Source organism: Myripristis murdjan, chromosome 15 (assembly GCF_902150065.1).
Source record: "Myripristis murdjan chromosome 15, fMyrMur1.1, whole genome shotgun sequence".
NCBI lineage: Eukaryota > Metazoa > Chordata > Actinopteri > Holocentriformes > Holocentridae > Myripristis > Myripristis murdjan.
This window is the reverse complement of record NC_043994.1, coordinates 27,593,563-27,621,364: the sequence shown is the minus strand read 5'-3', so window position 1 is coordinate 27,621,364 and position 27,802 is coordinate 27,593,563. Positions and strand designations below refer to the sequence as shown.

At 45.0% G+C, this 27,802-nt stretch overlaps 1 protein-coding gene across 1 annotated transcript in view; it reads left to right on the top strand.

Moving 5' to 3' along the window:
- Nucleotides 1-27,802, top strand: part of inpp5a (inositol polyphosphate-5-phosphatase A) — a 169,009-nt gene that overhangs the window by 123,152 nt on the left and 18,055 nt on the right. Inside the window, exons 9-12 of the mRNA XM_030070722.1 lie at nucleotides 1,184-1,268; nucleotides 17,000-17,095; nucleotides 17,887-17,961; nucleotides 25,239-25,312. Of these exons, the coding sequence (XP_029926582.1) occupies nucleotides 1,184-1,268; nucleotides 17,000-17,095; nucleotides 17,887-17,961; nucleotides 25,239-25,312 (330 nt within the window). The remainder of the gene's footprint in view (nucleotides 1-1,183; nucleotides 1,269-16,999; nucleotides 17,096-17,886; nucleotides 17,962-25,238; nucleotides 25,313-27,802) is intronic.

The following is a 27,802-nucleotide window of genomic DNA, read 5'->3' as shown; positions in this document are numbered from 1 at the left end:
TTGTCTGATGAACCATGACGGAGTACAAATCTGTTGCTGATTCTTGGCCCAAACCTGCGAGTCTGGAGACCCTGTTGGGCTCAAGGCAAATGTCACCAGGTCAACACTAAGCAGAAGAACAAAAAAAAACAAAAAAAAAAGGTTTCAGGGTGCATCTTTTTGCAGTGGGGTCCATTCACTGCCAGTTTAATTAATTAAAAAGATAATAAAAAAAAAAAAAAGAAAAATAAAATATACAAAATAGGATTCTCAAAGAACATCCCTTGTGGCTGGGATGATTTAGGTGCAGTGGGAGACTTTTGTTTTCACTCCCTCATGTCACTGGGATTCTGTGTGTATAAGTGATGCATTTAGGAAATGCAAACACCGTCACAAAATATGCTTACAGTCGCATAACACATGTTTGTCCAAAGTGGAGTCATTTTAAGACAGTCATGAATTTAATCACAAATAGTATACCATGATGGTGCTTTACTTTATTAACCTGAGGCTGTCCTGGTGGTTCAGCAGGCCGGAGTGTGTGTTTATGTGCTCAAAATGCTGGCAGCTGGATGTGGCTCCTGATGGAGGGATGTGAAACTTTCCCTCAGGATTTCAACGTGAGACACATTCCAGCTTTTATTGCAGTTGCAGGTTACTTCTGTCAAATCACTTTATGTCATCCTCACTCGCTCTGTACCACGTTTGCTTCTTACTCTTGCGTGCATCTTATAATTTTTGGATTCTGAGGAAATACAGAAAGAACACTGTCCAGGCCACAGATAAGATTTATTCTGCATAACTTCAAAGAAGATAAACTGTCACACACATCCCTTCCTCTGCAAAGCTGAAAACCCTCCAGCAGTGGTGGTTTGACCACCAGGTGGTGCTGTGTCCCTCATGAGCTTAATACCCTGAGGTCAGAGGAGTCAACTGTTGATGGTTTTTTTTTTTTTTGTTTTTTTTTTTTGCAGAGCCTTACTGACAGCAGAATGTGATGTGTGTCAAGATAAGATTGTAGATATTTTGAGATAAAGATTTTCAGGAATTAAGTGTTGCAGTGATGCTTTTTAGGATCAATTTTAGAATATTTTCCAGGTGCTTTGAGATTGCAAGGATCCGTCACAGAGAGGTTGACAGTCGTTTAAAACGGCCTCAGTGACAATTTGCTGTAATTTTTTTTTTTTTTTTTTTTTTCTTGCAGGATCACAGACCAGAGGTATGAGAAGTTGCCATATTTCGTCTTTGGGGACTTCAACTTCAGGTTGGACTCCAAGCAGGTTATTGAGGTGAGTGTGTTTGGATCATACCTCAGTGTTTCCTCAATAATTTTTGGACAGCTGTGGTGCTTTTCAGCGACAGTTGTACATCTGTCACATATCTGTCGCTTGTTTGGGCCTGAGTAATGATTCAAATTAAGATTATGATGCAAAAAAAAATGTTTCAATCATTATATAATCAGTATCTCTAAAACGCTGGAGTATACTTCTCAGCTTTAGATATTATTAAGACACAATTATAATGTGTATTTTGGTTTGGTTAGTGATGGAAAGCCTACATTTTTGTGTGAGGATTGTTTGTGCGGGTGGGCGGAAGCGTGTGCACAGCTGCAAGTGCACGGCACAAGTGTGTGTATGCACGATCACAGAAATTGTTAATATGAAGAATGCATGTGTGTGCGTTTTGTGTGCAGCACAGTAAAAAGTAGTTTTAGTAGCCCCCCCCTCCCCACCCTCCCCACTGTCGCCTCAGAGTTATGGCTCATTATCCACTCCACTGTGGCCGGCCCAGCTGTGTTTGCCGACCGAGCCTCCAAGTGCATTGTTATGTTATGGTGCCATTCACTTCTTTTTCTCTTTCTCTTCCTCTCCTGCGCCCTCCCTCTTTCCTCCTCCTCCTCCTCCTGCTGGTGCAAATGAGGCCAGTGAGAGCCAAGGTAGTGCAGTCATTCAGCATTCACCATGAGGAGATAGGGGGTTAGTGGCATCGCGAGTCATAAAGGCCCACCGCAGACAGTGGCGTCCTATGATTACAGAGCGGGAGAGCCACTTGTGGGGCGATCCTCTCCCTCTCCCTCTCCAACACAATAGCCCTCGAATCAGTGGGCCTGTTCAAGGTGTGAGCATTGTTCGTTTCAACCAGAGCCCCATTCAATGGAAAAGGGAAGAGGAGGGGACGCCTGCTGAATGGTGAATGTTTTGCTCAAATGACTCAGGAAAGACTTCACCCTGTGGGGCCAGCAAGACGCAGATAAGTCATTCGGCCACTAGAGGTGCCGTAAATCATCTTTCCATCTGGAATGGCCAACCGAATGGATTGGATGCAACTCGTTTGAAGGCAAACATTTCCTCCGGGTCTGCATCAAGTACACCGGTTGATTGCCTCGAATTTGCGCAGTACATTGAATTTTGCCGCTGTAATTGGATCATATTAACCCGCCGATCATGTGAAAATACATACATCGCTTCGGAGATTAAACGTCCATGTACCGATCTATATCAGGAGCAGCAGATGTGCAAACACAAGGAGCTATTGAGAAGCCGACGGTCGCGATTCAGACCCGAGTGCCAGACAGGCCGCTTCAGTCCCGCTTCATCTCGATGATAGCCTCCATATTACCTTATCAGCAAAGACATCATGCTGTGTATTTTATAAGATCATATTTTAGATACCATTAATCTGTATAAAATGTAATTTTGTGTTTTAAGAAATTTGAGAGAGCCTTTTAAGCCAATATTGGCAGGCGGATATTAAAGGATTCATTACACTGAGAGGAAAACAACCAATCAAACAGAGTCAGATGAGATGATTTGGCTGTCATCCTGGCCTATCTGTGTTTATCCTCTGTGTCTCATCGCGCTGACTCCCCCCCCCCCCCCCCCCGCGTCTCCTCCCTCCTCTGCTGCTCTGTGGTAGGTAAGCGCTCACCCTTCCCTTGTCCCGACCACTCTGAAATGCTGTTTGAGTGCAGCGGGGGTCGCGACCCCTTTTCCAGGGATGTGTAAGGCTTGCATCGGTGTGTGTCCATCTCTGCCCCCTCTCCCCTCCGCCCAGCTCCTTTCTTATGCACCTTGGCCTCACTCACTTACTCACTCACTCTCTCTCACACACACACACACATGCACATCCGCCGTGAATACACACACACACTCAAACCAATTTGTTAGGCCAGATGTTTCTGATTGATTCAGCCTGTAGAGAGGGGTGGGGTGGCTGTGCAGGGGGGGCTCTTTATGCTAAAGAAACCCTCAGGAAGTTAGAGCTGCAGGCTATGATGTAAAACACACACACACACACACACACACCTAGACCATCTTCCTCCTTAAAGAGGTTTCCTCATGCATACTGACCCTTTAATGGGGACACCAGGAGAGCCTGATGATGTCATCTGTGTGAGACGCTCGTTAAAGAGGCAGAGTTGCTCAATATAAACCCGTCCTGCGCGGCGGCCAACCTGTCCGATTTAACGATCACCCGCGCGTTAGCGGCAGAGCGAGCCGTGATGTCACCAGTAAACAAATGGGGGTGCAACCTTGGCAAGGGGCGTAACTCACAGCCGGGAGGCCGTTTTAAGCGCTTTAATGACAATTAATGTCAGCAGGACAATTAGTGCACATCCACTGAAGTGCTTAACTGTAGATGGGCTGGTGGCGGATCGATCTTCCATACTTATCTGGAGATTGATTCAGACACGGAGAGGCCGGCTCCCCTTCTCGCTGTCTCTCAGTCTCATTTTTTCTCTTTTCTCGTTATTCTCTCTGCTTGTAATCAATAGGAATTTTGCCAACGGCCCAAAATAGCTACACAGATGGATGGATACGTGCGGCGTTAAGTGGGTGAAATAATGGCAAAATCAAACTAGTTTTGTCTTCATGTCTCTGGAACACCCTGGGACAGCCCGCCCGTACCCCTGGGGTTCCCTGCAGGCCTCGCTTTGAGAACCAGTGGATTAGAAAACACTCCAGTACATTTCTCTACAGCTGCACGCTACACCACTCCTCTTCTTCTGTGTCTCTGGACCATTGTGGGTGACTAGACTCTGGACAACCACTAGCCACTCCCCTGTCACCCACCCTGCCTTGTGGGTGGGTGGGTGGGTGGGTGGATGGGAAAGGGGGATGTATTTTGGGATGTATCCGTGTGTGTGTGCACGGAAAAGGAGGTGGTTTCCAGGGGGGGTGAGGAGGTGGGATGTCATTGTCCCAAGGTTGGACACAGGTGGCAAATTCCTGGCATGCTTGTGCGGCAGGATCAGTAACCAAAGGCCCGCGGGCGGCCCCCCTCCTGCCCAGCCCTGGCTACCCCATTAATTGTGACCGACAGAGGGAATTGGTTTCAATTGACCCCCATTCAGGGGGTCTTTGACTGGCAGACAAAGGACACAGCCACGTGGAGACTAATGCTGGGGCTGAGATGCCTGGAGGTGGTCCGGTCCCCACCAACCCACCCTCTCCCCTCCTGTGGGTTCCCCTCCCCCCCTCTCATGGGTTCCCCTCCCTTCCCAAGCTCCAGCACTGCAAGAGGTGCAGCTGAGCTCTGGGTCCAGGCGAGAAGTGCAGGTGTCCCCTGGGGAAACGGGTCTGATCATGATTTGGATGGGTGGAGGCGAAAGGCAACCTCAAAGGAAGGGTTTTGCAAGTTCGGCATCGCGTATTGCCAAATTCTGCCCCTGAGCAACAAACCTGTTGCTGCAGGTGTCGTGTTTTGCAGGGCCTCGTATTATTGCACCCGCGCTAGAACGCCGAAATGTCTTCGCTCATGCATTCGGAGGTGAGTTAAGGAAATCCCACACCACGTGTCCACAGGATGGCGTGGATCAGATTGACCACCTGTGTGCCTCACTGGAAGGGGATGGAGCTGAATGAGAGTTGTGTGATAGTGTGTGTGTGTGTGTTTGTCCCTGGAGATGGCCAGTGGTCGTGAATCAGTGGTGTCGGTGACAGGCCCGGGGCTCCGTGCCTGGACTCCCAGTATATTTAAAATCCCTCCTAATTAAACTTAATAGAATGTAAATTTAATATCTGCAGAGATTGTGTGCTGCTGGCCGGGCCGCTCCAATTTAAGGATTGATAGAGGCCAGCGGGAAGGTTAATTGCTGACTTGATCTACTGTCCCCGTGACATGGCATGGGGCTGTTTTAATTGGAGCTGATCTGCTGCTACATGGGCAGATTTCATTAAGCTAGCTGGCCTCTCACTGATCCTACTATCTGAGAGGATACCGGCCTGCACGGTGAGCGTTTTTGAGCAGCGCCCCCTGTCTGCGTCTGCAGGAAGTGCCGGGGGCCGGCCCAGGCATCAATCTTCCTCCCTTTGTCCTGCCTCCTTTCTCTCGCTTGAGCAGCATGAAATTAAAGGTGGGGCCCTGGACTAGCCCAACTCTTAATGAATGCTGTAAAATGCTCGGTGATGACAAGCCAGAGTGATAGATATTTCATTTTTCGCGCTCTGGGGTCTCACACGGCGCACGCTCCTGTCAGTGGAGAAAGAAAAATAAGCGGGGGACTTTTTGGAAGCCCTATTCAATCCAATGCTTATAAATGCCATCTTTTGCTATGTGTTTAAGTTTATGCTTTTGGGCATTAGCAGATTAAGAGATTTTATTTTTGTATATCATGTTTCTTAAGATAAATTCGCATTCTTAAAAAAATCACTACATAAACTTAATTTTTTATATATTTATAAAGTATTGAGGATCCAGTCACTAAAAGTGTCAGTGTCACTATTTTTTTAGAAGTACGACCATTTTTTCTAATGATTTTATAACACCAGGTGTCATTTTTCAAGACCTAGCCACCTCAAATTGGCAGAAAACCCTTCATACATTATTGTTTATGTGCATATCGCCGTCAGTGAACATCAGCCCTCTAGTTGGAGCCAGTCAGAGTCATCAGATTGTTGATGGCCATCGTCCTGGCTGGTGAACCCAGGCTGTGTAAATAATTTCCACCACTACAAGGTAAATAATTTTCCCTTTTTAGCCTGACTTTGACTAGCATGTGTGTGTCTGGCCGGCTATAAATCAAAAGGCAGCCAGTGTAATTAAGTGTACACTACATTAGTCAGGCTAATTAATTTTTGGGGCCATCCATCCATTAACCAGCGGGCCAGCACTGATTGGGCCTCTGTTCTATGGGACCCCCGACACCAGGGACTGTGACCCTCCTTGGCTGCCCTCAGCTTTATAGATGCGCGCACACACACAAACACACACACACACACACATGCATTCTCTCTTTCTCTCAATAATATGCACTTACTCAGATTCAGAGAGAAAATATCAAACAGTAACAATATAGATATGTCACTACTGTGTCTAAGGACAAGCTCTTTTTTTTGCTGTTGGCAAGTGAAAACCTAATCCTGCTTTGGGGATTTTCATGTTTAACTTAATTGTTAAGGATTACGTCGTTCTTCAGGGATTGAGAAAATTCTTTGACCTTTAGGCTCATGAAACCCTTTCGCAAACACATCGGATCAACTCAAAAATACATGGTTATCATGCTAAAAACAATTCTGTAATTCTTACAGTTGCTCCTGCAGTGTTGAAATTTTCAGATTAAAATTTGTACCCCACAGTGATGAAATGGTTCACTTTATTTACTTTTATCTCAACAGCAGAGTAGTAGCGAGGCCCTGTTTGTCTAAGAGGAGGCATTAGGGCTGTTGTTTGGCACTGTTTTATCACCAGACCTGGGGCCAAATTGTATTTGCAAACCCTTCTCATGAATTGGTAATAACCTGTTAAATCAATACACTTTTCTGACCCTATCTCAGTCGTCCCGGTAAACCCCACCCTCGCGGTGCGCCATGCAGGCTAAAACAAATGCTAAGAGTTATTTGCAACTATTATTTGACCCAGGCCTGTTTATTGCCTCATAGCAGGAGCCTGTGACAGAGATGTTTCCTTACAATACAATAAAGGCATATTATCTGTCTAGAGGAGTCTAATCTATCACAATGAGGGCCCATTATATCAGAGATAACCCATCTGGATATAGAGGGAGACTATTCCCTCTGGACAACAGTGCCTGTTCTCTCTGCTCTCTCTGTTTGCTTTCGATGCTAATGAATACAGCGCAGAAGACACAGAGAGAAAAAGAGTTCAGCTTTGAGGGCGTAACTCGAGCGATGTAGCTTTGATGGGAGCGCTGTCCATATAATTAAAATGCTGGCAAATGAAGAACAAGCAGTGGCTTCTGTTGGTCCTGCTCATTAACAACAGGCCGTTTGAGCCCGGCGCCAGCCATGCTATTGCCATTGTGTACTGGGGGGAGCGCTGCGGCTGGCAGCTGGGCACACCATGCCAACGGTGGAATGGTGTGACCGACCAACCCAAGGATGAGCGCAGAGCCTGGCACCAGCGGCGCCCTAGGGTTGGCCCCGGTCAAGGACATAGCCTGAGTTACCCCTTCGCTCACTAACTCACAGTGGGAGTCAATGTAAACGTCCCTCTTTGTGCTCCATACTTGATGTGCTACTGCTGCTCTGTTGCATCTCCTCCCAGGAGAGTTTCACTCTTATATCCCAAAGGCCGAAGGAATCTGGTTCCAAGCTGTTTTACAGGCAAGGAAAAGCTGTTCAAAACCACAGCTGCTGCAGTGCTAATGCAACATAGATGTACGACAGAGTGGTTTCTACCACGACCACAACCGTACATGCTGCACTGCCAGATTGGACTCATGTGTCACCACTCAGTCTCTTGTAGTTAGAGCTTCTGCTGCAGGCCAGCTCAGGTCTTTGAGAAAGTTCATCAAAATACTTTTAGTATTGCTAGTATTACGGCTTGCTAGTCCAAAAACTTTCCTTAAATACACTCTTTTATTTCTCATGCACTTACTCTCCCAGTCAGACACTCACACACTTAACTTACTCACAGTCATTCACTCATTCACACATCTTCTTTCATTTTGTCCCATCATCTCCCCTTCCTGCCCCCCCACACTCACATTCACTGTCTTTTGTCTTGTGCCGTCTTAGACTTTCTCTTCACCCATTTCCCCTTTCTCCCAAAACAGCTTCCAAGCATTCCACAGCACTGATCATCGAATCATCTGTCTTTTAACAGCTCAGGAAAAAGGGCTTTTCTAAGCCGCCCGAAAAGACTGGCAAAGAAAAGAAACAAGACGTTTTGTCTCTATCAGGGAGCTCCATTCTCACAAAAAGCCCTTGTGTTGGACTGACTCAGTAAAGCAGATTATGGATAGCAGGATATTAGCTAGATCTTTTTGGGATGATACAAACACAGCAACAGCAAAACAAGCACAAACATGCTGTAGGATGGCACATCCTAAATTATGATGTTTTGGAAAAAGATGATATGAGTGTACATAGTGCCTGGCATTGTACGTCATGTGTGTATAATGTTTTGTATAATCAAATTTAGCCAATTATGAGATTAATTTAAAGTGATTTAAAGTGTTTGAGATAAGCCTCAAATAAATACATGGGTATTAAATAAATACATAGGTATTTGTTCGAAGCCATCATGTGGTTGTTGAGATTATGCTCATAATATTAATGTTCCAAATCTCATAATATTAATGTTCCAAATCTCATTTCTAAAATAATCAGATCAGTCTGTGAACCAGCCGTGAATTCAGCTGGACTCAATAGGGATATTGGATCTTTTTTCCACCATATTTAATCCACCATTTTTTGCAGCAATGTAATTTCTCTATAAATCTTGAACAATCTACTTTGGCTTCCCGCTCCGTCTTTTCTTATCTGTCTCCTGGAATTTGCCAGATTGATGGTTTGTTCTGTCCTTTATTAGTCAGAGTGGACCCTCGCCTTTGAAATCACAAGGAGGAACAGCAACCAGCTAACAGTGACTTTTTTTATTTAGTCCAGATGAAATGTGGCATAAACTGTGAAAGATAGGGGTCCCTTTGTGCCTGGCACATAGTGCCCCGTTTGTATGATGTCAGTCTATTTTTGACTAATGCAGTCCTCGGCCTTTGCAAAGCAGAGCACAATAATAGTTTTTCTTTCTGAAGGATGGAGCGGGTGCCAAGCAGGCCCCCAGGCGACACATGTTGGTCCTGCAAGTTATGTAAGGGATTACACACACCATCTCAATCACCATTCTGTTATTCCCACCGCTCAGACCATTACACTGTAGTTTTCTCTATTGCTTGCAATGGAGTTGCGTGCAGTTTGACAGCTGAGCATGGCTACACAAGGCTAAATTCACTGTCCAATCAACAAGTGAGTCACAGATCCTGCACCAATAAATATTAGCTCAATATTGGCTCAATCTATAGCCGAATTAAAAACGACGTGCAGATCAGTGCTGATTCGGCTAAGAAAGCCTGTGTGATTGTGTAGGTGAAGGATTTAAACAGCCAGGCCTGCAGCTAAACTTTCAGTCACAGGGAGATGTTCAACAGAATGGCTCATTGTAACACAGCTGTAAACCCAGCGCTGGCACCATGGGCTTTTAAACAACTCTGCCCACTGACATTAAGAGTCGCCGGGCTCCATTCACACCCACATACAAATATCCCATCATATTTAAGAGGGCCTATTAAGGGGCACATTGAGAATTCATGGGCCTTTCTCTCAATCCCCCCTCTGTGATTTATCTGTGACGGCCATATTGCCGGGCCCTTTCAGAAGGAGTGGCTTCTCTTTTTGTCTTAGAGGAGGCCCAAAACAATGCGTTTCAGGCCCATTTCTTCGACAAGGCCTCTTCTTTCAGGGGGCCAAGAGGGCTGGGGCTGGCCTAACATCTGTTTGTGTCCAGAGCCAGGCGGGACCAGAGCACAGCGTGCCTCGGCGGCCCCCTTCTCCTCTCCCCGGGGTCTTTGTTCCCGATTTCATGCTATCAGAGCGGCAGCATGTTTTCCTGCGCGGAGCTGTCAGGGGCATAAAGGGCCCCGAGTGGGGTCACATCAAGAGGGATGGGCATGAAAAATTGGTAAAATGTATCGCAAAGCCCACCCACTAGATGGTTGCCTAGCACACTGTGGTGGGGTGTCAAGACCCCTCCACCCCCTGCACCTTCCTCTTTCCCTTTTCCTTAGCTGAATTACACCTCCCCCCCTCCATCTCTTTCTCTTTCTCCTCTCCTTCTCTCACTTTCTGTTGGACAAGCACATCATTTAGATGAAATGGTGCAAACAAATTAAAGGGTGGTGCTCCAAATGAATCAGTGTTCATTGTGTGTGTGTGTGTGTGTGTGTGTGTGTGTGTGTGTGTGTGTGTGTGTGTGTGTGTGTGTGTGTGTGTGTGTGTGTGGGATGGAGAGGGGGGGTTGAGCCTTGCCAAGGTCTTCACCTCGCTGCTCACAGGAAGGAAGATAGCCAGTCACCTGCCTGCCCAAAAAACCCATCATCTGCATTGATAACTCAAGAAAAACTGAACAAAAACTCTTTATATTGTTTGATACTTTCTATTTGAATAGAGCTTTGTCTGCTAAAATAGATGCTTGTTGCAATCTAACGTTAGTCTTTATGATGATTGTAGATGTAAACAGAATATTGTGAGTATTAGCTCTTCCTGTGCACAGTGCTAGCCGGGCTCCAGCCCTCTGTAGAAGGGACAGAGTTAGAGCTTCATAAATTGTTTTGTCCTGATCTTTATTGAGCACCAAGGTAATGAACTCTACGGACTCTGCATTTTTATTGGACCGCCACTAATCACCAATCACTGATTGGGGCTTCAATATTCTCTAATTGACCCAGCAACAACAAATAACCTCGCCGTCTGTTTCCTTCAATTGATTCTTAGCTGGCGCTTCAGTGGAATAGGTAAATTAAATGAGGGAGCAATGTTTTCAAGTGCTTGGTAAGTGTTTACACTCTCTCTTTAGCAGGCCTATTGGCTGTTTTTAAATGTTCTATAATCATTGCTTCATGGTTGGATTTGAGTTTATTTTCTCATTAACAGGATAAATGTGAAAAAAAAGAAAGAAAACATGAACAGCCTCGGTGCCGCCAGCCACGGTTTAAGATCTCAAAGCTGTCTTTTGGAAGTGTAACAACTGTGGCTAACAACATTCAAATGAATGCCGCATGAAGGTGGCCATTGAGCGATTTGACGCTGTGGCCTTACTGGAGGGGTTCAGAGAAGCCGGTACGTTAAACAGCCTTGCAGACATCTGCCGCGATTGGTTTCAAAGTGCTGACTTAAAGTGGCAGGGGAGGTTTCTCAGATTAAATCTCTCATTAGGTTTTCTTTGTACAGGTGGCAGTAATGTGTCAAGAGCCCAGCCTGAGACAATGTCCTCCTCTTACTGGGACTAATACGCCTCAGGAGTGCCCACCCTCCTTTTACTGCCACTACTTTACACACAGACACAGTCACAATGAAGCATCTGGTGGCCTTTTCCTGTGGAGAAGGCTTTGCATGGCCATTGTGTCTGCAAATGTGTGTGTGTGTGTGTGTGAGTGAAAGGGAGCCCTCATTACATTAGTGAGCCTCAGGTTTTATCCTTCAAACAAAATGTTTAAAAGTGCCTCTGCGTTGGGTTCAAACTTCAAACTGAGTATATTTTTGTGCAAATGTAAAGTGCGTGCGTGGGTAGGCGCATGCTCGTGCATTTCTCTGTGTGTGTGTGTGTGTGTGTGTGTGTGTGTGTACCCCCCCGTAGCAGGAGGTCACGGGGGTCAAAGTGATGAATTTTTATAGGCCTGTTCCCTGTGTTTCAGCCCTGTCCCTTTCTCTGCGCGCTGCACTGCCTCTCAAAGACAACCATGCAGGGCAATTTGTCCTTCGGGGCCCTGCAGAATGGGCCAGCAGAGAAGTTAAATACCAGGGGGGGAGAACACACACACACTCACACAAAACATACACATACATTCACTCTCACGCATACACACACACACACACACACACACACACACACACCCCTCCGTCCTGTTGTCCTGAATGATTTGTGGCCTGTCCATTATCCATTCCGAGGGGACAAATGCTTTTTGGCCGGGTGCTGAAGGTAAAGCAAGAATGGCAGCCCTCAATGCGCCCCATTGTTTTTAGAGAAGTTTCCCAGATGTTATAATGCACAAGATAAATAGGGCACATTATCGCTACCTCGCACACCCCTTTTTACCTCTTGAAGCTCGTTTCGCAGCGAGGGCGTGGCTGGCGAGGAGACCCCCTACAACGCACGCACCGCCATCACCCCTCAGCCTCAGCTCTCACACACAGCTCCAGGAGTTCATGGGAAGGGGTGAGGGTTTCTGTATTGTGTGTGTGTGTGTGCGTTACTTTTTTTTTTTAGTAGGGGCGACACAGGCCAGGCTTCCTTGGGTCAACTGTTGACCAGCAGGTCACAGCCGGGCTAACTATCATCTTAAAGTGGAACTCTCTTTTAGGGTGCTTATCCCAGTGTCCACCCCGAGCCCTGAGCCCTGAGCCCTGAGTGCTGAACCCTCACACACTTTAATGGATGTCAATCGCTTGGTCGGTGTAAAAGTGTGAGAGTGCAAAGGCTTTAAAACGTATAAATGACTCACATCTGTAACCGTGGTATGTATCTAGGCTTTTGTCTTTCCACCTCCAACACGATATCAAGCAGTGGATCTATGAGTCCTCCAAGTCTGTCTATTTTAAATGAAAAAACAAAAAGCAAAAAACTGTTCTTACTTCCATACAGACTTCTGTTTGCCGGCGGTTGCTTCCCTGTTTTGATTTCTATGCCGGGCTTTCCCATCACAGATTTATTGGGAAAGCATGTCAAAGTCTGTGAGTCTCTAAGTGCGTTCCTTGGGACTGGGTCAGGACGATAACATGGACTCTCCTGCTTCTCCTCCATGTCGCTGTGTGTGGCAGTGATGAATCCACTGTGTTTGGTAGGATTAATTAGCCAGCCACGCGGAGAGAGAGTGGATAACTCTGGCTTGTGTCCAGGCAGAGCGGGTGGGAAGGGTCACACCTGATTTACTGGCCCTCCCGTGTAATAGCTGGCAGGGGAGCGAGAGGGCGAATTTGTTGTTGCCCACTTTGAATGCCCCCTTTTACCCTCTCGGGCAGATGTCGCAATCATGCATGCGGGATGGGCGTGATGGACAGAGACAAGTGGCGAACAGAAGAAAGCGAGGAGAGTGCTTAGCACTTCGAGCTGAACCTGGCAGCTCTGCTGGCACACCTACCTCCGTTGGCAGCCCTGCTTTGCATGGCGGCGAGAAAATAATGGTGTGTCGTGACAACGCCGCTGCCCCCGCTGACACAAAGGGTAGCCCCCGTCCCATTGCTCTGGTAATGAAGAATGAATACTTAGCTCATTGTCCTCTCATCCCCTCTCTCTCTCTCTCTCTGTTTCGCTCACACACGCTCTCTCTACCCAATCGAGGTTTAATCGCTGAGTTCTAAATGCACTCAATGGGTTATTATATTGGGTGGAATGGCAGTTTAGTGAATAGTGGCATGGGAATGGAGCAAAGGAGGGAGGAATATAAATCCCTGAGGAGGGAGGATGAGGTATACTTTGGCTGGCACCTGGTTGGCACCCTTCCATGCCCTGTGCCCATTCCCACCGGGGAAACCCTAACGTTTCTATTGGAGACCCCGTTGACATATATCACATAGTGCTGTCAACAGATATTCGTACAAATCGGTCGTACTTAGTGATTAAAATGATTATCATAATGTTGACTGAGCCCTATGGGCCAAATTTGCATTGGACGAAAAGAATGTAGGTTATTGAAGATTATGTCGACAAGATTGGGAGAGACGTTGGGTCTTATGTAACAGGCAAGATTCCCTGGCAAGGACCGGTTTTTAATGCCCTTAATGAGTGAAATATTGATGGAGCGTGAATCCAACTTGTTCATTTTTACTCAATGTTCTGTCCTGTGGACCAGCGTCCTGTCAGTGCTGGGTTACCCTCCCTATCCAACTTTGGACATTGAAGAGGCTCGATTGCATGCGGTTGTGTCACGGTGCTGTGTGTAGGCCTGTTAGGTGCTGTACCGGGCACAGTGGATCATCTCCATCTGTTTGCAGGACCAGTGACAGAAGGCTTGGTGTGTTTGTGTGTGTGTGTGTCTTTGGTCTTTGGTCTTTGGTCTTTGAAGTGGGACAGATTGCTTTAACCTCTCTTCTAAGCAGAGAGGCTGGAATGGAGAGCTCCTTTTTAAACAGCCGCTTCCTCCTTCGACAGTCATGAGATTATCCTCCATTGAAGCGAAAAGCCAGCGCCTTCCTCGGCAACCTCTCATCCCAGCCCCCCAGCCTCGGGCCCTTTACAAACACTCGGCGTTGACCTGTGACCCATAATGCAGAGGTGCAGTGCCAAGTCACTTTGCAGGAGCCGCGCAACATCTCGACCGGGCTAAAACTTTAAAAAATAAAACTCCTCCACAGATGTTTGTTAATATTTTCCAATTCCCTCTCATCCCCTCTCGCTCCCGTGCTCTGATTCCCATATATCAAATGAGGAGGCAATTGCACTCAAACGGATTATGGTAATATCATTTAGGGTGGTCAGTGAGAGCGTGTTTAGTTGTAATGCGTTTAGGATGCTGGCACTTTGAAGGTTTACTTGAACAGAGAGTTCAGTTCAGTCTCTGAACTGGTTGAAGTTTTTTTTTTTTTTCTTTTCCTTTATTAATTTCTTGTCCTTTGCGAGCACCTGGGCTCTGCTGGCAGTGGGAAGGAGGCATCACTGCATTGATATCGCCTTAAGTGGCAGCATGGGGTTCTCATTTACCCCTCTCAGCGTGAGGAGGGGCGATCTCATGACGCTGTGAGGGGTGGGGGGGTACTGGGATGAGCAAGGGATGAGGGTTGAACACGGGGGGTTGGGGCGAGGTTTAAACAGAGGTTGTTTTTTTTTTTTGCTGAGGCGTCTTGAGACGACAGGAGAGGAGCTGTGATCAATGGCGTGCAATCAGCCGCCACCAACTGCCCTGACACACTGATCGGTCATAGTCAATGAGCATATGAATGGATCAATCAATCACGTGTCAGCGTCCACCGCCAGGCGACAATCCAGCCCGAGATACTGGGCCGGGGTTGATCTACTGAACTCTGCCTCGCATTCGTTTATTTCAAATATAAATGATAGGAGTTAGCCTCACCGTGGCCATTCAGACACTGAGCCCATGCAGCGCACGTGTTGAATGATTCAAGCGTCTTCTGCTCGGGCTGAAACAGTTATTTGTTGTTCTTGCAACAGGACAAATGTAATATCCAGCAGCTGCAATTAGAATCATTAGTTTCCCCGAAACTAGGAGAGTTTAATTTGCCCAGGAATCTGGAGTATTCATTCTGGGTAAAACGGTTTTCATTAGCTAATTGTCTTTTTTTTTTTTTTTCTTGTTGAACTTTCTATGCAGTGGCGCTTGGCATAAGGTGTAGCACAGATACAAAACCACTGTGGACCAATGATCTCACTGAGAATGATGTCATTGCACTATTCTCTAAGTAGAAGTTTGTGTCTGTTTCTGTGTGTGTGTGTGCATTTGCATCTGCATGTGCTCGCCCACAGTGTGCAGGTGTGCTCTGATGGTAAGTGATGGGGATGTATTCATGTTTGGCGGTAACACTTGGAATTAAACGACAGATTCCTTGATCCGATCCTCGCTCACTGGATTATCGGAATCATTTGAACATGAATGGAGGGCCTATTCCTGTTCTTAAAATATTGCTGCTTTCTTCAGGCCAAGACGCAGCGTGACTCTCTGGCTTCAGCGGTAACTGTGAAGTGGGCAGGGATTTCTGCTTGACTGGCTTTTGGATTTGCAAAGCAGATGATAGAACTGGGTTTGCCAGGAGGAATTACCAACCCAATGCCAAATGCAACTCGGAAGGGCTCGCTCAAATATATAAATATGCATATATATAAAATAAATACATATGCCAAACTGTCAGCCCTCACAAGGCTTTCTGCATGGTGTGAAGTTTTTGTCTTTGATATCTCAGATGAACAAAACATGTTGAAAGGAAACTGCGCCATATTTGGTATGCTTGGCGCTAATCATAGAAGAAGGTAAAAATGACTTTTTCCTGGTTTGTCTGTGCCAGTTCTGGCTGCAATGACTTTTTGACAAGAAAAGTATCTCTGCCTTGCCCTTCTCTCTAGCTCCTTCTTTGGCCTATTCATTGCACAAAGCTGCTTAAGCGCACTTAAGCGCATTAGCATTTGGCTGCCAGGGGACCATATTGACCCTGCATTTGGAAGGCCTAAATGAGTGAAAGATGGAGCGATTTGTTAGGGCTTTAGAAAGTTGCTTTTGGGATGGGGGTGGGAGCGTGGAGGGGGGGGACGCATGAAGGAATGGGGTTGAGGCAGCGGAGGGACTGAGGAGAGTTGTTCTACTTTCTCTCAAGGCATAGTGTTTGTTCTAATCTGGTGTGCCGTTTTCCGTGGCCGAAGCAGGACTGATTTGTGACATTTCAGTCTAAAGGGCCTTTTTCTGCCCGCTATATTGGCTTGACCCGATTATCTAATCTGTGCTTTGAATTTCAATTAGGTTGCCCCGTCTCTGCCGTGTGGTATGGGAACCACTGGCTGAAGGATTACCTCATTCAACTGTCTTCAAACACAGATGGTCAAATGTTTAACTAATTGTTAAAAAGAGTCCACAAAGGGGAATTTAACCATGCACATGGTGCATGGGGTCAGTACATAGACCTAGATAAAGAAAGGGGACAGTGCAGTAGTACTTTGTGGGACGGTTCTTTAAAAATCATTCAAATGCGTGGTGGTGTAGTGCATGGTGTTAGGCACAAGGACTGCAGAATGGCCGGCAGTAATGTGATACAGCATGGCCCCACCGCATCAGCTGCTGTAGGAAGTGTGTGTGTGTGTGTGTGTGTGTGTGTGTGTGTGTGTGAGTGTGTTATGTTAGTAGCACATTCAAGTTACATATAAGTTCCTGCAAGATCATTTAAAGCTTTGATTCTTGTTTCCATCTCAGCCAAGTTAATGATACCAATGATGTGATTTTTTTCAAGTAATTTTTCTGGACACAGTTACCGTGTATTTATAAAAGGAGATTATTATTACCTTGCTTTTTTACCTTCTTTATTGTCATCCTTACCTCCTCATCTTCTTGTCTCCTCTCCTGCAGAGTCTCTGCTCCACTGCCACCATGCAGACAGTCAGAGCCGCCGACACCAATGAAGTTGACAAGCTAATATTCCGAGAAAGTGATAATGACCGAAAGGTATGCTATGCACGGATGTCATATAATCACCATCACAGGCTGCGGCATATCCGCATGTCACAAACTCATTTGTCAAAATTATATCAGGAACATGAATATGCAGACTGAACTGAAATTCCCAATGCAAATGCAATCAATAGTCGCTTGATTTTATGTATTTCCTGTTACAACTTGATGCCGGGGCGGGACACGGCATGAGCGAGGATCATTCAAAAGTGTAAACCAATAGGCTTTCTGTTGAGGGAGAGAAACACAGTTTAATTTGATGGAACGAGCGCAGGGAAGGATGTATTGGTTGAATTTTTTTTTTTTTTTTACTGGCGCAGGCATGTGATGCATGTGGTCATCGTTAAAGATGCACTGTGTTCCAGACAGTTTATTTCATGGGACTTTAATATTCTTGGGCACATTTGGACATGATTTGCCAGATTTGAAAACAGGTTAACTCATACAGTAAGGATGTTCGGCTGTTTGCCACACCACACATTTCATTTTTTAAATAGTGAGCATTTAAAAAAAAAAAAAAAAAAAAAATCAGCTTGTTTGCCCAGTTATACACCTAAACCTCTTGCTTAGTTACATGAGTCCTTTTACTATGAGATGTGACATTGATATAGATGAGATATATGAGATATGAGTAGGTGTGATGCCTCAATGACACACATGCAGAGTCAACCACACTCCTCACCCCTGCAGCACTCTGCAGTTCATTAGTGCTCTAATTACAAAGTGCATTTCATATCAGTATTGCTATTAATCAGATTACCATTCCCCTCTCGCCCCCGATTTAGGTTGTTCTTCAACTTGAAAAGAAGCTTTTTAATTATGTCAACCAGGACGTTTTCCGGGAAAACAATGGGACCTCGGTAAGTGAGGGGAAAATTTCTTCTACTTTGTCTCATATTTCCTCATTTTCCATTAATTGGTGGCTGATTTCATTACTTTTTATTGACTTTAATGAACTTTCCTTCGGCGGGTTGTGAGCACAGCAACAACGACCGCCATTCACTTACGTCTGAGGTTGATTCACCCGCTCGCCGGCCATTCACTCAGCTGCAAATTTTGATTTGAGGGCTTTTCCTATTTGGACAGTCGGCATGGCAGCGTAGCGTAAACAAAATGTTGTTGTTGCAGATGGGTTGGCTTGATGCTGCCATCCTCCTGGCGTAACACACACTCTCTTTGTCCCCACCGAGGGGTCAGACATCTGTGGGATAACTTTTTAACGAGACCGAGTGCAGATGAGGTGAACGTTTAGCGTCTGCATCGGGGGGGAAAAAACTGATACACACTTCCACTTTAATAGGGATGTACGTTACAGTAAGTGGTCCAAAGATGGAGCTTGTTAAAATTGCCATGAAGGACACACACACACACTCACACACACACACACACACACACATGCGGCGGATTGGACTGTGCAGCCGCTGGTATCACCACACTGGAATGTGCCACATGATGTAGCATTAAATTATATACAGTATAATTTAATTGTATAATATACTGTACAGTTTATATGTTGTAGTGGCTGTGCTGTCCGATGCATTTCTTGGTATGTAAGGAAGTGTGTGTGAAATTGAGTGTATGTTTACTGTTAGCTGGAGCTGTGTGTGCGTGCCTACGTATGGATCTGACCTGGGTCACATAGTTTTTATAAAAAAAAAAAATGTAGGGTTTGATTTAACCTCAGTGAGCTGACAGATGGGTGGAGGACAGTGTCACTTTATTTTACAGCCAAAAATGTGTCTCAAATGCATTCCTACGATTGTCGAAATTTTCTCAGGCACACTGTTTACCTCTGTGTGACCAACCGAACTCATCCGACACCTCAGCAATCAAAAAAAAAAAAAAAAAAAACTACTTTATATGACTTAGGTACAAAATTCCAAAAATTATGGATAATCCAGTGGAAATAAAAGATAAATACGATGTTTTTGGATCATCTAACCACATAATTCAATATCAGTAGTGATATGTAATGCTGAGAAATCGGGTTATAATTGAAAGAAGTGACCAAATGATCACATTTCTTGACTTAATAATATAATTACATTTGAATGTGTGTCCCAGAAAACACACACATGAACACATACATGACCCTACAGTCTTTTAACTACAAATGGAACCACAAATTAGACAGAAATAGACAATAGGCGTGTCATGGAAAAGTCATTGAATCAGATCAGCCAAAACAAAACACCGTGTTGGAGCTGAGAGTGTAGCGGAAAAGCTGGAGGAGGCCGAGGAGCCTCTCTCTCTCCTCCTCCTCCTCCTCCTCCTCCTCCTCCTCCCTCTCCTCCTCACCAAGCCAGGCAAGATGGATGACATAATGGGAGCATCCGAGATAATCTGATGGTCATGGTCTAGTTAAACACACCATGTTATGATCCTTATAAAACAAACTACCTTTCCAAAAGGATAAATGTCCCACACACACACACACACACATACACACACACTCCTCCACTGGGGCATGGGAAAGAAAAAAAAAAAAAATCCATTGCATCCTTCATCAACTGCTAGACTTGTACCAGCTTGACAGAAATTTAATTCGAGGCAGCTCTTGAAAATAATTATTGTATTTTGAGAGGAGTAATCATTGGCCGGGACATGATTGAATGTGTCCATGCCTATTGACTTTTGCTATGATTAATAGGTTTGTTTAGTCGATATTCCCATCGAAATTGTATAATTAATTATCCCCGGCGCTGTCACGGCGGGACGATGGAGAGCCCTGATGAGTATTTGGGAAGATTAAATTTTCCGGGCGCTCGTGGCGTCAAGGGGCACCGCGGGGCCTTGCTCCGGTGGAGAGATGGGAGGAGCTGTGTGTGTGTGTGTGTGTGTGTATGTGTGTTGTGTATCAGTAGATGGGCAATCAGTACAGTTTCTTCCTCCACCCCCTATGCTAGAGCACACACACACACACACACACACACACACACCCTTTGGACCGTCCCCCTCCTCCGTCCCCATTGATTTTGTTTCAGTATCTCTTTATTGTAACTTTATCAGTGTGGTGTCGGCAGATGGGGGCCCGGGAGAGGAGGGTGTGTTTGTGTACTGGCGGTGGGCTCCTGTAGCGAGTGATGAACCTCCCTGTCTGGCCCGCTCCTCCTTGTCATGCCGGCCGCGTCGCCGTCCATATCACTCAAAGCCAAAGAGACTTTTAAAACATGAGACGGGGGATAAATAAATATAAAACAAGCGCCGCTCCCAGCTCCAAACTTCTTTCATATTTTACTTGTCAGAGCTCTTAAGTGGGAATCCAGCGGCCATGCTAAATAAAATCTGACCTGATATACAGTGCAGCAAAGCGGAGCTGAGCTGATTTCGCCCCCGAGTCGCTTCTTATCTTAACTCAATGGAATGTAATGTCATTCTGAATTGCTCCGGCAAGTATTGACCCCCCCTTTCGCTCACCTGATCAGAACGCGATCGTATTTTACAGTCACTGCCCGGCTCTTCAAGTGATCGACTGCAGCGTGCCTTTGTTTGGAATTAAGGCCGGACATTATATCAATATTACATCAATTTCATGAAATGAGAATAGATATGATCTGGGATTTTGACTTCGCAGTATCATAATTTAGCATATGTGATTGCATTACAATAAAGGGGATCTTATTTTCTGATCTCATTTAGACTGTTTATCAAAGTCTCTTCTGCGTAAATATCTTTGAAAAGCACCAGTAGTCATCCCTGCAGTATCGATATCGAGGTACGTAGTCAAAAGATGCACTGCAAAAACTCAAAATCTTACCAAGATGATTTGTCTTATTTCAAGTCAAAAATGTCTTATTACTAGTCAAAATATCTCATTACACTTAAAATAAGACATGATCGCCTCAGAAGTCACTTGTTTTTAGCTTGAAACAAGTGAAAATTTGTTTCTAGCTAATTTTCACTTATTTCAAGTCACTTATTTCAAGTCACTTTTTCCACTGGCAAATTTTGCCAATGAAACAAGCAAATTTTCACTTGTTTCAAGTGAATTTTCACTTGAAACAAGTGAAAATTGTCTAAAAACAATTTACTTCTGAGGTGATCATGTCTTATTTTAAGTGTAATGAGATATTTTGACTCGAAATAAGACATTTTTGACTTGAAATAAGACAAATAATCTTGGTAAGATTTTGCGTTTTTGCAGTGTGTCGTGCTATTTGATTATTTGATTCCTAAAAGGAATTCAGAAATGAGATATTTTTTCCAATTTTTCCAACATTTAGCGACTTTCACAGTTTTCACTTAGTGCTTGAGAGGCATTCCTCCTCATATGAGATTATTTCATTATTTACATGAGGTAAAAGCTGTGAAACTGAGAATGTGGGGCTGCCATGTACTGTGGGGTTGTATTTTGTTTGGGTTGGCCATCCTCCTGTCAACGGCAGTTTATCGCTTTTCCACACAAAATAATGAAGATCTCATAAAAAGAAGAAAAAATATGGCCTCCCGCAATGAAAGCCAAGTGTGAGGTGTAAAAATCAAATTAAATGACCTTTCACCCCAGCATTTATTGATGGCTTTTAATGGCAGCAGGTGTTGTCATGGGGGATATTTGACAACGCGTAAATCAAAGCACAATTACAGTCAGTGGACAAGCCGCCAGCAGGGGGGCTGAAGACCTCGTGTTCCCTCTTTTTAGCCCCCTCAACTTCCTGCCTCTTAACTATCACCGCCACCTGATTTAGGAGTGTGCTGATCATCCAAGCAAAGTCAGAAATTTGAAGCCGTGACAGGGTGCTTTTTACCCAGACACTTCTTCATCTTTTTCCCCCCCGTCTGTGATATTGCTGGAGCTGCAGCATCGCGGCCCGGCCCCTTCACAACTCCCAAGGTCATTTCTGGCTGACAGACTACTCCCGGCTTTATAATGCCATAAGGCCTTGAACCAATATAAGCTGTTTTTTTTTTTTTTTTTTTTTTTTTTTACTGCTGACCTACCAGACCAGCAAATCATTATGCTTAATTGACCTGGGATGAAATGTAGTGTGAAATTTCTGCCCGCAGGGTTTTCCAGTCACCTAAATGAATTACTCAACATTCACTTAAGGCACACACACACACACACACACACACACACACACACACACCATGGAAACACGCAGCTCCATGTTGCTCCCCAGCATTGCTCATCTGCCGCTGTTTAAACGGTGTCACACACTTGTAATTTGAAGCGCTTAGGCTCTTGCAAACAAACACTGTACCACCTGTGGACACACACACACACACACACACACACACACACACGGTGGAAAACTTAAGAACTTGTCAATTATTGACACAAGCACTCACCACTTGAATCATGTGAGCGCTCACAGCTAAAAACAAAACCCCCCGTTTCGCTTTCTCTTTCTCACTTTCTATCTCAAGCTCTTTCTCTCTCTCTTTCTTACACACACACACACACACACACACATTCAGGGAAGGTATCATTGGGTGGATGGTGAGGCTGGGGGGTGCACAGTGGAGCGTGGGGTTGCATCCCCTGCTCTGCCATCCCTCATCCACAGTGTGTGAGTCTCTCCCGTGACCCTGGCAGTGTGAGTTTGATGAATGCCGCACATCTGCCCTCCTGAACCGCCGAGACTCCGTCTGGGAGCCCCCGCTGCCTGGGAAGTAATGGCCACTGTTCTACACCACTGGCACATGATCGCACACACACACACACACACACACACACACACACACACACACACGGAGCGTTATCACCAGCACTTGTTTTTGGCCTGTTTATACAGCCATCTGAACGCCAACAGATTCACACGCAGCCGGTTTTATATCTGCAGCAGAGAGCACACTGCAAAAAGTCAAAATCTTACCAAGATTATTTGTCTTATTTCAAGTCGAAATGTCTTATTTCTAGTCAAAATATCTCATCACACTTAAAATAAGACATGATCAGCTCAGAAATTACTTGTCTTTAGCCAATTTTCACTTGTTTCCAGTGAAAATTAGCTTGAAACAAGAAACAAATTTTGCCAATGGAACAAGCAAATTTTTACTTGTTCACGTAAAAATTTGCTTGTTCCATTTTCACTTGAAACAAGTAATTTCTGAGCTGATCAGGTCTTATTTTAAGTGTAATGAGATGTTTTGACTAGAAATAAGACATTTTTACTTGAAATAAGACAAATAATCTTGGTAAGATTTTGACTTTTTGCAGTGCAGAGAGGTAAACGTGTCAGCGGCGCAGATGGATGGCGGTCGTTGTCTTTGCCGTGATGAAATAACACGTTTTAGCGGGACGTCCCTCCAAACATTATCCATGTGCACCGCGTCATCTCCATTGATATTTCATCATGTAGCCGTCAGCGTACTGCTCCGTGTAATACACCGATGTAATGTCATTAACGTCAGGCTGCCTGTGCGGCGCTGTCAGAGCCGGCGGCCCGGGATGAGCTCTTCATTAGGGCCGTAATTGTAGCCTCGTGTTTGAAACGTGTACAAAGGCTCAATTTACCACTAAACGAATGTGTCTCCGTCGCTTCCTGATGTCGTCCCGTCTGAAAGGAAGGGGCGGGGCCACCGCGAGGCCCCCCCCCGGGGTTGCTGGGAAACGTGGCTGTCAGTCTCTCAGGGAGGCAGTCATGCAGGTGCCCCAGCTACCTGTTCATCTCCCAGATAATTAATGTGTACAAGAAGCCACTAATTGCACTTTTCACTAATGATTTATGAGTTTTGTGAAAGGGGGGAAATCGGGGGAAGTGTGTGTGCATGTGTGGGTGTGTGCGTATGTGTGTGGGCGTGTGTGTGTGTGTGTGTGTGTACACACTGGTGAGTGAGTACAGCTGGGTGAGGAGACATGATTGATGAAGAGTGTGTGGATTGGCTGTCACTGTGGAGAGACAGACCCCCAATAGGACAGGGCTAAAGGAACACGTATGCACACACACACACTCACACACACACACACACACACACACATCAATATTGGTCACCTGCTGTCAGTTTTTGCCAAGGTAGGGTATATTTATATGACTGAATAGGCCCAGATATGAGGAGTCCTCTACTTTCCTTAACACACAATTTCTCTCTCTTTCTCTCTCTCTCTTTCTCACACACACACACACACACACACACACACACACACACCGAGTCGCTCACTCACAAACACAAACATGCATGCGTGTATTCAAAACCCACTCAGCTGTGCATTCAATCTGCAACTCAAAAATGAATGACTCCGGTGTGTCAGATAAGCTTTTTGTCATTGTAAAGCATCTCGAGCTCCTCCTTTTACAAAAACCATGAAACCGGTTGCAGCCGATTCGCTGAGGTCTAATATTGAGACCAGATGTATCAGGCTTTTGACGCCGTGTAAATGTCAGCTGCACTAATAATGAGCATATTGACCCATTGGCAGCTGCAGTGTGGTTGGACTACTAGTGGAGTATGACTAATGTGAGAGGACGCGTTATTTTAATTCATAAAGGTGGTCTGCTTCACCAGGAGAGAGGCTTTGGATTACATTTGTCTTCTGTGTCTACTTAGAAACAGATATATACATGTGCTGCAATAATGTAGAGCATTTGAAAGATTAATAATAAAGGTTTATTAGTAGGCCTGGGCATCTTGAAAGTCTACAAATTCATTGAAATGTCACGTATTGTGCTGGAACACACTGGTTTATTCACATCTGCACTTCGTTTAGAGTTGTTAGACAGAAACAAATGACATGTTTCTGTAAAACACCTCAAGGTTCACCAAAAAAAAAAAAAACTGATCAGGATTATCTCGAATGTATGTTGGGAAAATCCTCCCCACCTTCACGGCTGCTTCAGAGACACTTAATGCACAAGAGAAGTCGTACATACATGCGGTTTAATCTTAAATCCATGCTAATCTAAATTCAGACGCAGCAAAAACTGACATGGTTCTTGATGTCTGCTGATGTGGGTGGGGAGAGTGAATGAGTAACGCTCTCCCATCCACCAACAACTACCGCTAAGGTGCCCTTGAGCAAGGCGCTAACCTCCAACTGCTGCACTGAACCTGTGTCCAGCACTGTGGTTGCACTGGGCATCATCACCTCCTAGTTTTGACTGTGTGTCATTCACTTTTTGTGCATTAAAAAAAAATAAAAAAGTGTCATCGACCATGATAAAGTGTTTATTCCTTCCATCTGTTTCTCTCTCCACAGCTTTTAGAGTTTGACAAAGAGCTGTCGGTGTTCAAGGATCGGCTGCATGAACTGGAGATCTCTTTCCCGCCCAGGTATGGAGCTGTTTTTGCAGGACACGTCTCTTGTTTGCCTTCTCGCTGCTGGAAGCCGCATTTTGATGGCAGATTCGGATCAGAGCTCGCCTGTCTCTTGCCCTGACGCCCCTGCAGTTTTATCAGGTCCTGAAAAGCTTTGAAATTGCTTTAGATGGGGTTATCTAAACATGAAGCCTTAAAAGACTTGAATACAGTCACAGATAGCTTTTTTATGGCCTCTTTAGAGGTGTTAGAGGGCGGGACACAGGCTCAGTGGTTAGCAGTGAGCACGTTTACATGCAGACCTTATTCCTGTATTAACCGGAATATTCGCAATATTCCGGTTGCGCACGTGTCATGTAAACACGCACCGAACCCGATTAAGGTCATATTCCGGTTGGAGAGAATTCCGAATAAGCCCCCTGGAATATTCCTGTTCCAACCGGAATATTGGGGCATGTAAACACCTTAGTCGGAAAACTCCCCGAACCGGAATATTCAGTCACGACTGCGCATGCTCGACTCACAAGGACTTCTGTGGCGTCTTCGTTGCTATGGTTACCTGCAAGCGGGGAAAACGGCATGGCGAACAGCAGCAAGAGCCAGGAGACTGCAGTCCACCTTCAGCTAATGAAAGACTTAAATATCACGGAGGATATCGATGGGAGAAAACATAGAAATAGCGACAGAAGAAGAAGAAAAAGAAGAAGAAGACGAGGAAGAAGACTTCTTCGTCTGTTTTTCCGGCAGACCAGACGCCTATACGCGTGCTGCTGCCCCCCGCGGCTGAGTGTCGCATTACGTCAGAGAGTGGAATACGCCGAAACACGGGGGCATGCCAAGTAACATGTAAACGGAATATTCCAGTTGCCGCGGCGCAGTTACCTTAACCGGAATATTGAGCCGAACCGGAATATGGTGTGCATGTAAACGTACTCATTGTCACCTCACAGCATGGAGGTTCTCGGTTTGAATCTCAGCTCTGTCTCTAAAGTCTTTCTTAATATTAACTTGACGAAACTGACTGAATATTGGCAGGATATTATTACACTGCAAAAACGCAAAATCTTACCAAGATTATTTGTCTTATTTCAAGTCAAAAATGTCTTATTACTAGTCAAAATATCTCATTACACTTAAAATAAGACATGATCACCTCAGAAGTAACTTGTTTTTAGACAATTGTCTCTTGTTTCAAGTGAAAATTTGCTTGTTTCATTGGCAAAATTTGCCAGTGGAAAAAGTGAAAATTCACTTGAAATAAGTGAAAATTAGCTAGAAACAAGAAACAAATTTTGCCAATGAAACAAGCAAATTTTCACTTGAAACAAGAGACAATTGTCTAAAAACAAGTTACTTCTGAGGTGATCATGTCTTATTTTAAGTGTAATGAGATATTTTGACTAGGAATAAGACATTTTTGACTTGAAATAAGACAAATAATCTTGGTAAGATTTTGAGTTTTTGCAGTGTATGCAGTTCTACTACGTGATTAGCTGCTGAAGGGCACGGTTGGCATCTAGTTTCTTCTAGTGGTACACAGTGTGATCATATGATATCATATTCTCTTGTAATGTCTATAGGAAAAGATACAAAGCAGAGAAGGTGAGGATATTTCCTGAAATAAGGAGTACAGGAGTCTGTTGTTTTAATCTGATCTAAATTGCAAGTGGAGCTCAGACACTCACTTTATATTTTCAACACCTGTAAATAATAACATCCCGGGCTAGTAAGTAGAACGAAAATGAGAAGTAAGACGTTAAATGGCAAAGGAAGTTGTTTTTGTCGTGCTGACTGGATTTTGACACCAAACGCTCTTAACGGCAGCGCAGTTTTGACTGATTACGAACGCGGGTGCAGTGAAGGACACAATCACCCTGTCATCGTGCAAAATGGTTTTATGAGCCCTGCAGGATCTATGCTTGATGGGTGTCAATTGTTGGCACGGTCCCAAACTGCTCCCATGTGCATGTTCTTGTGTGTGCATGTATAAGTGTGTGTGTGTGTGATTGTGTGATTGTGTGAACGCTGTGGGGCGCATTGATATTCCGTCGCAGTGGGACTTGGGGGAGATTGGAGCGGGTGGTCTCCTCTCCTCTTCCTCAAACAAATGCATTTGCAATTAGCCCTTTCAGAGGAGAGGGAGGGCAAACACGCGGCCGGCGCGGAAATATGTTTCGGGAGCAGCGCTTTAATGGCGCTTGACCTTTGCCGCCGGTTGTGACTCAATCAGTGCAGATAATGAAACGCTGTAATCAAACAATAATTACTTGATAAACTGCTCTAGTGGCAGGCACGGGGCGGCGGGGGACTTGAGTGTGTGTGTGTATGTGTGTGAGAGAGAGTTTGACACGGCTATCAAGTGTGTGTGTGTGTGTGAGTGGCTAAGAGTGTGTGTTTGAGATTGAGTTATCATATGCATTAATGTGTGTGTGTGTGAGAGAGAGATATAGCAAGAGAAAGAGAGAGAGAGAGAGTGTGTAAGCTTGAAAATGAGTGGTTGTGTAT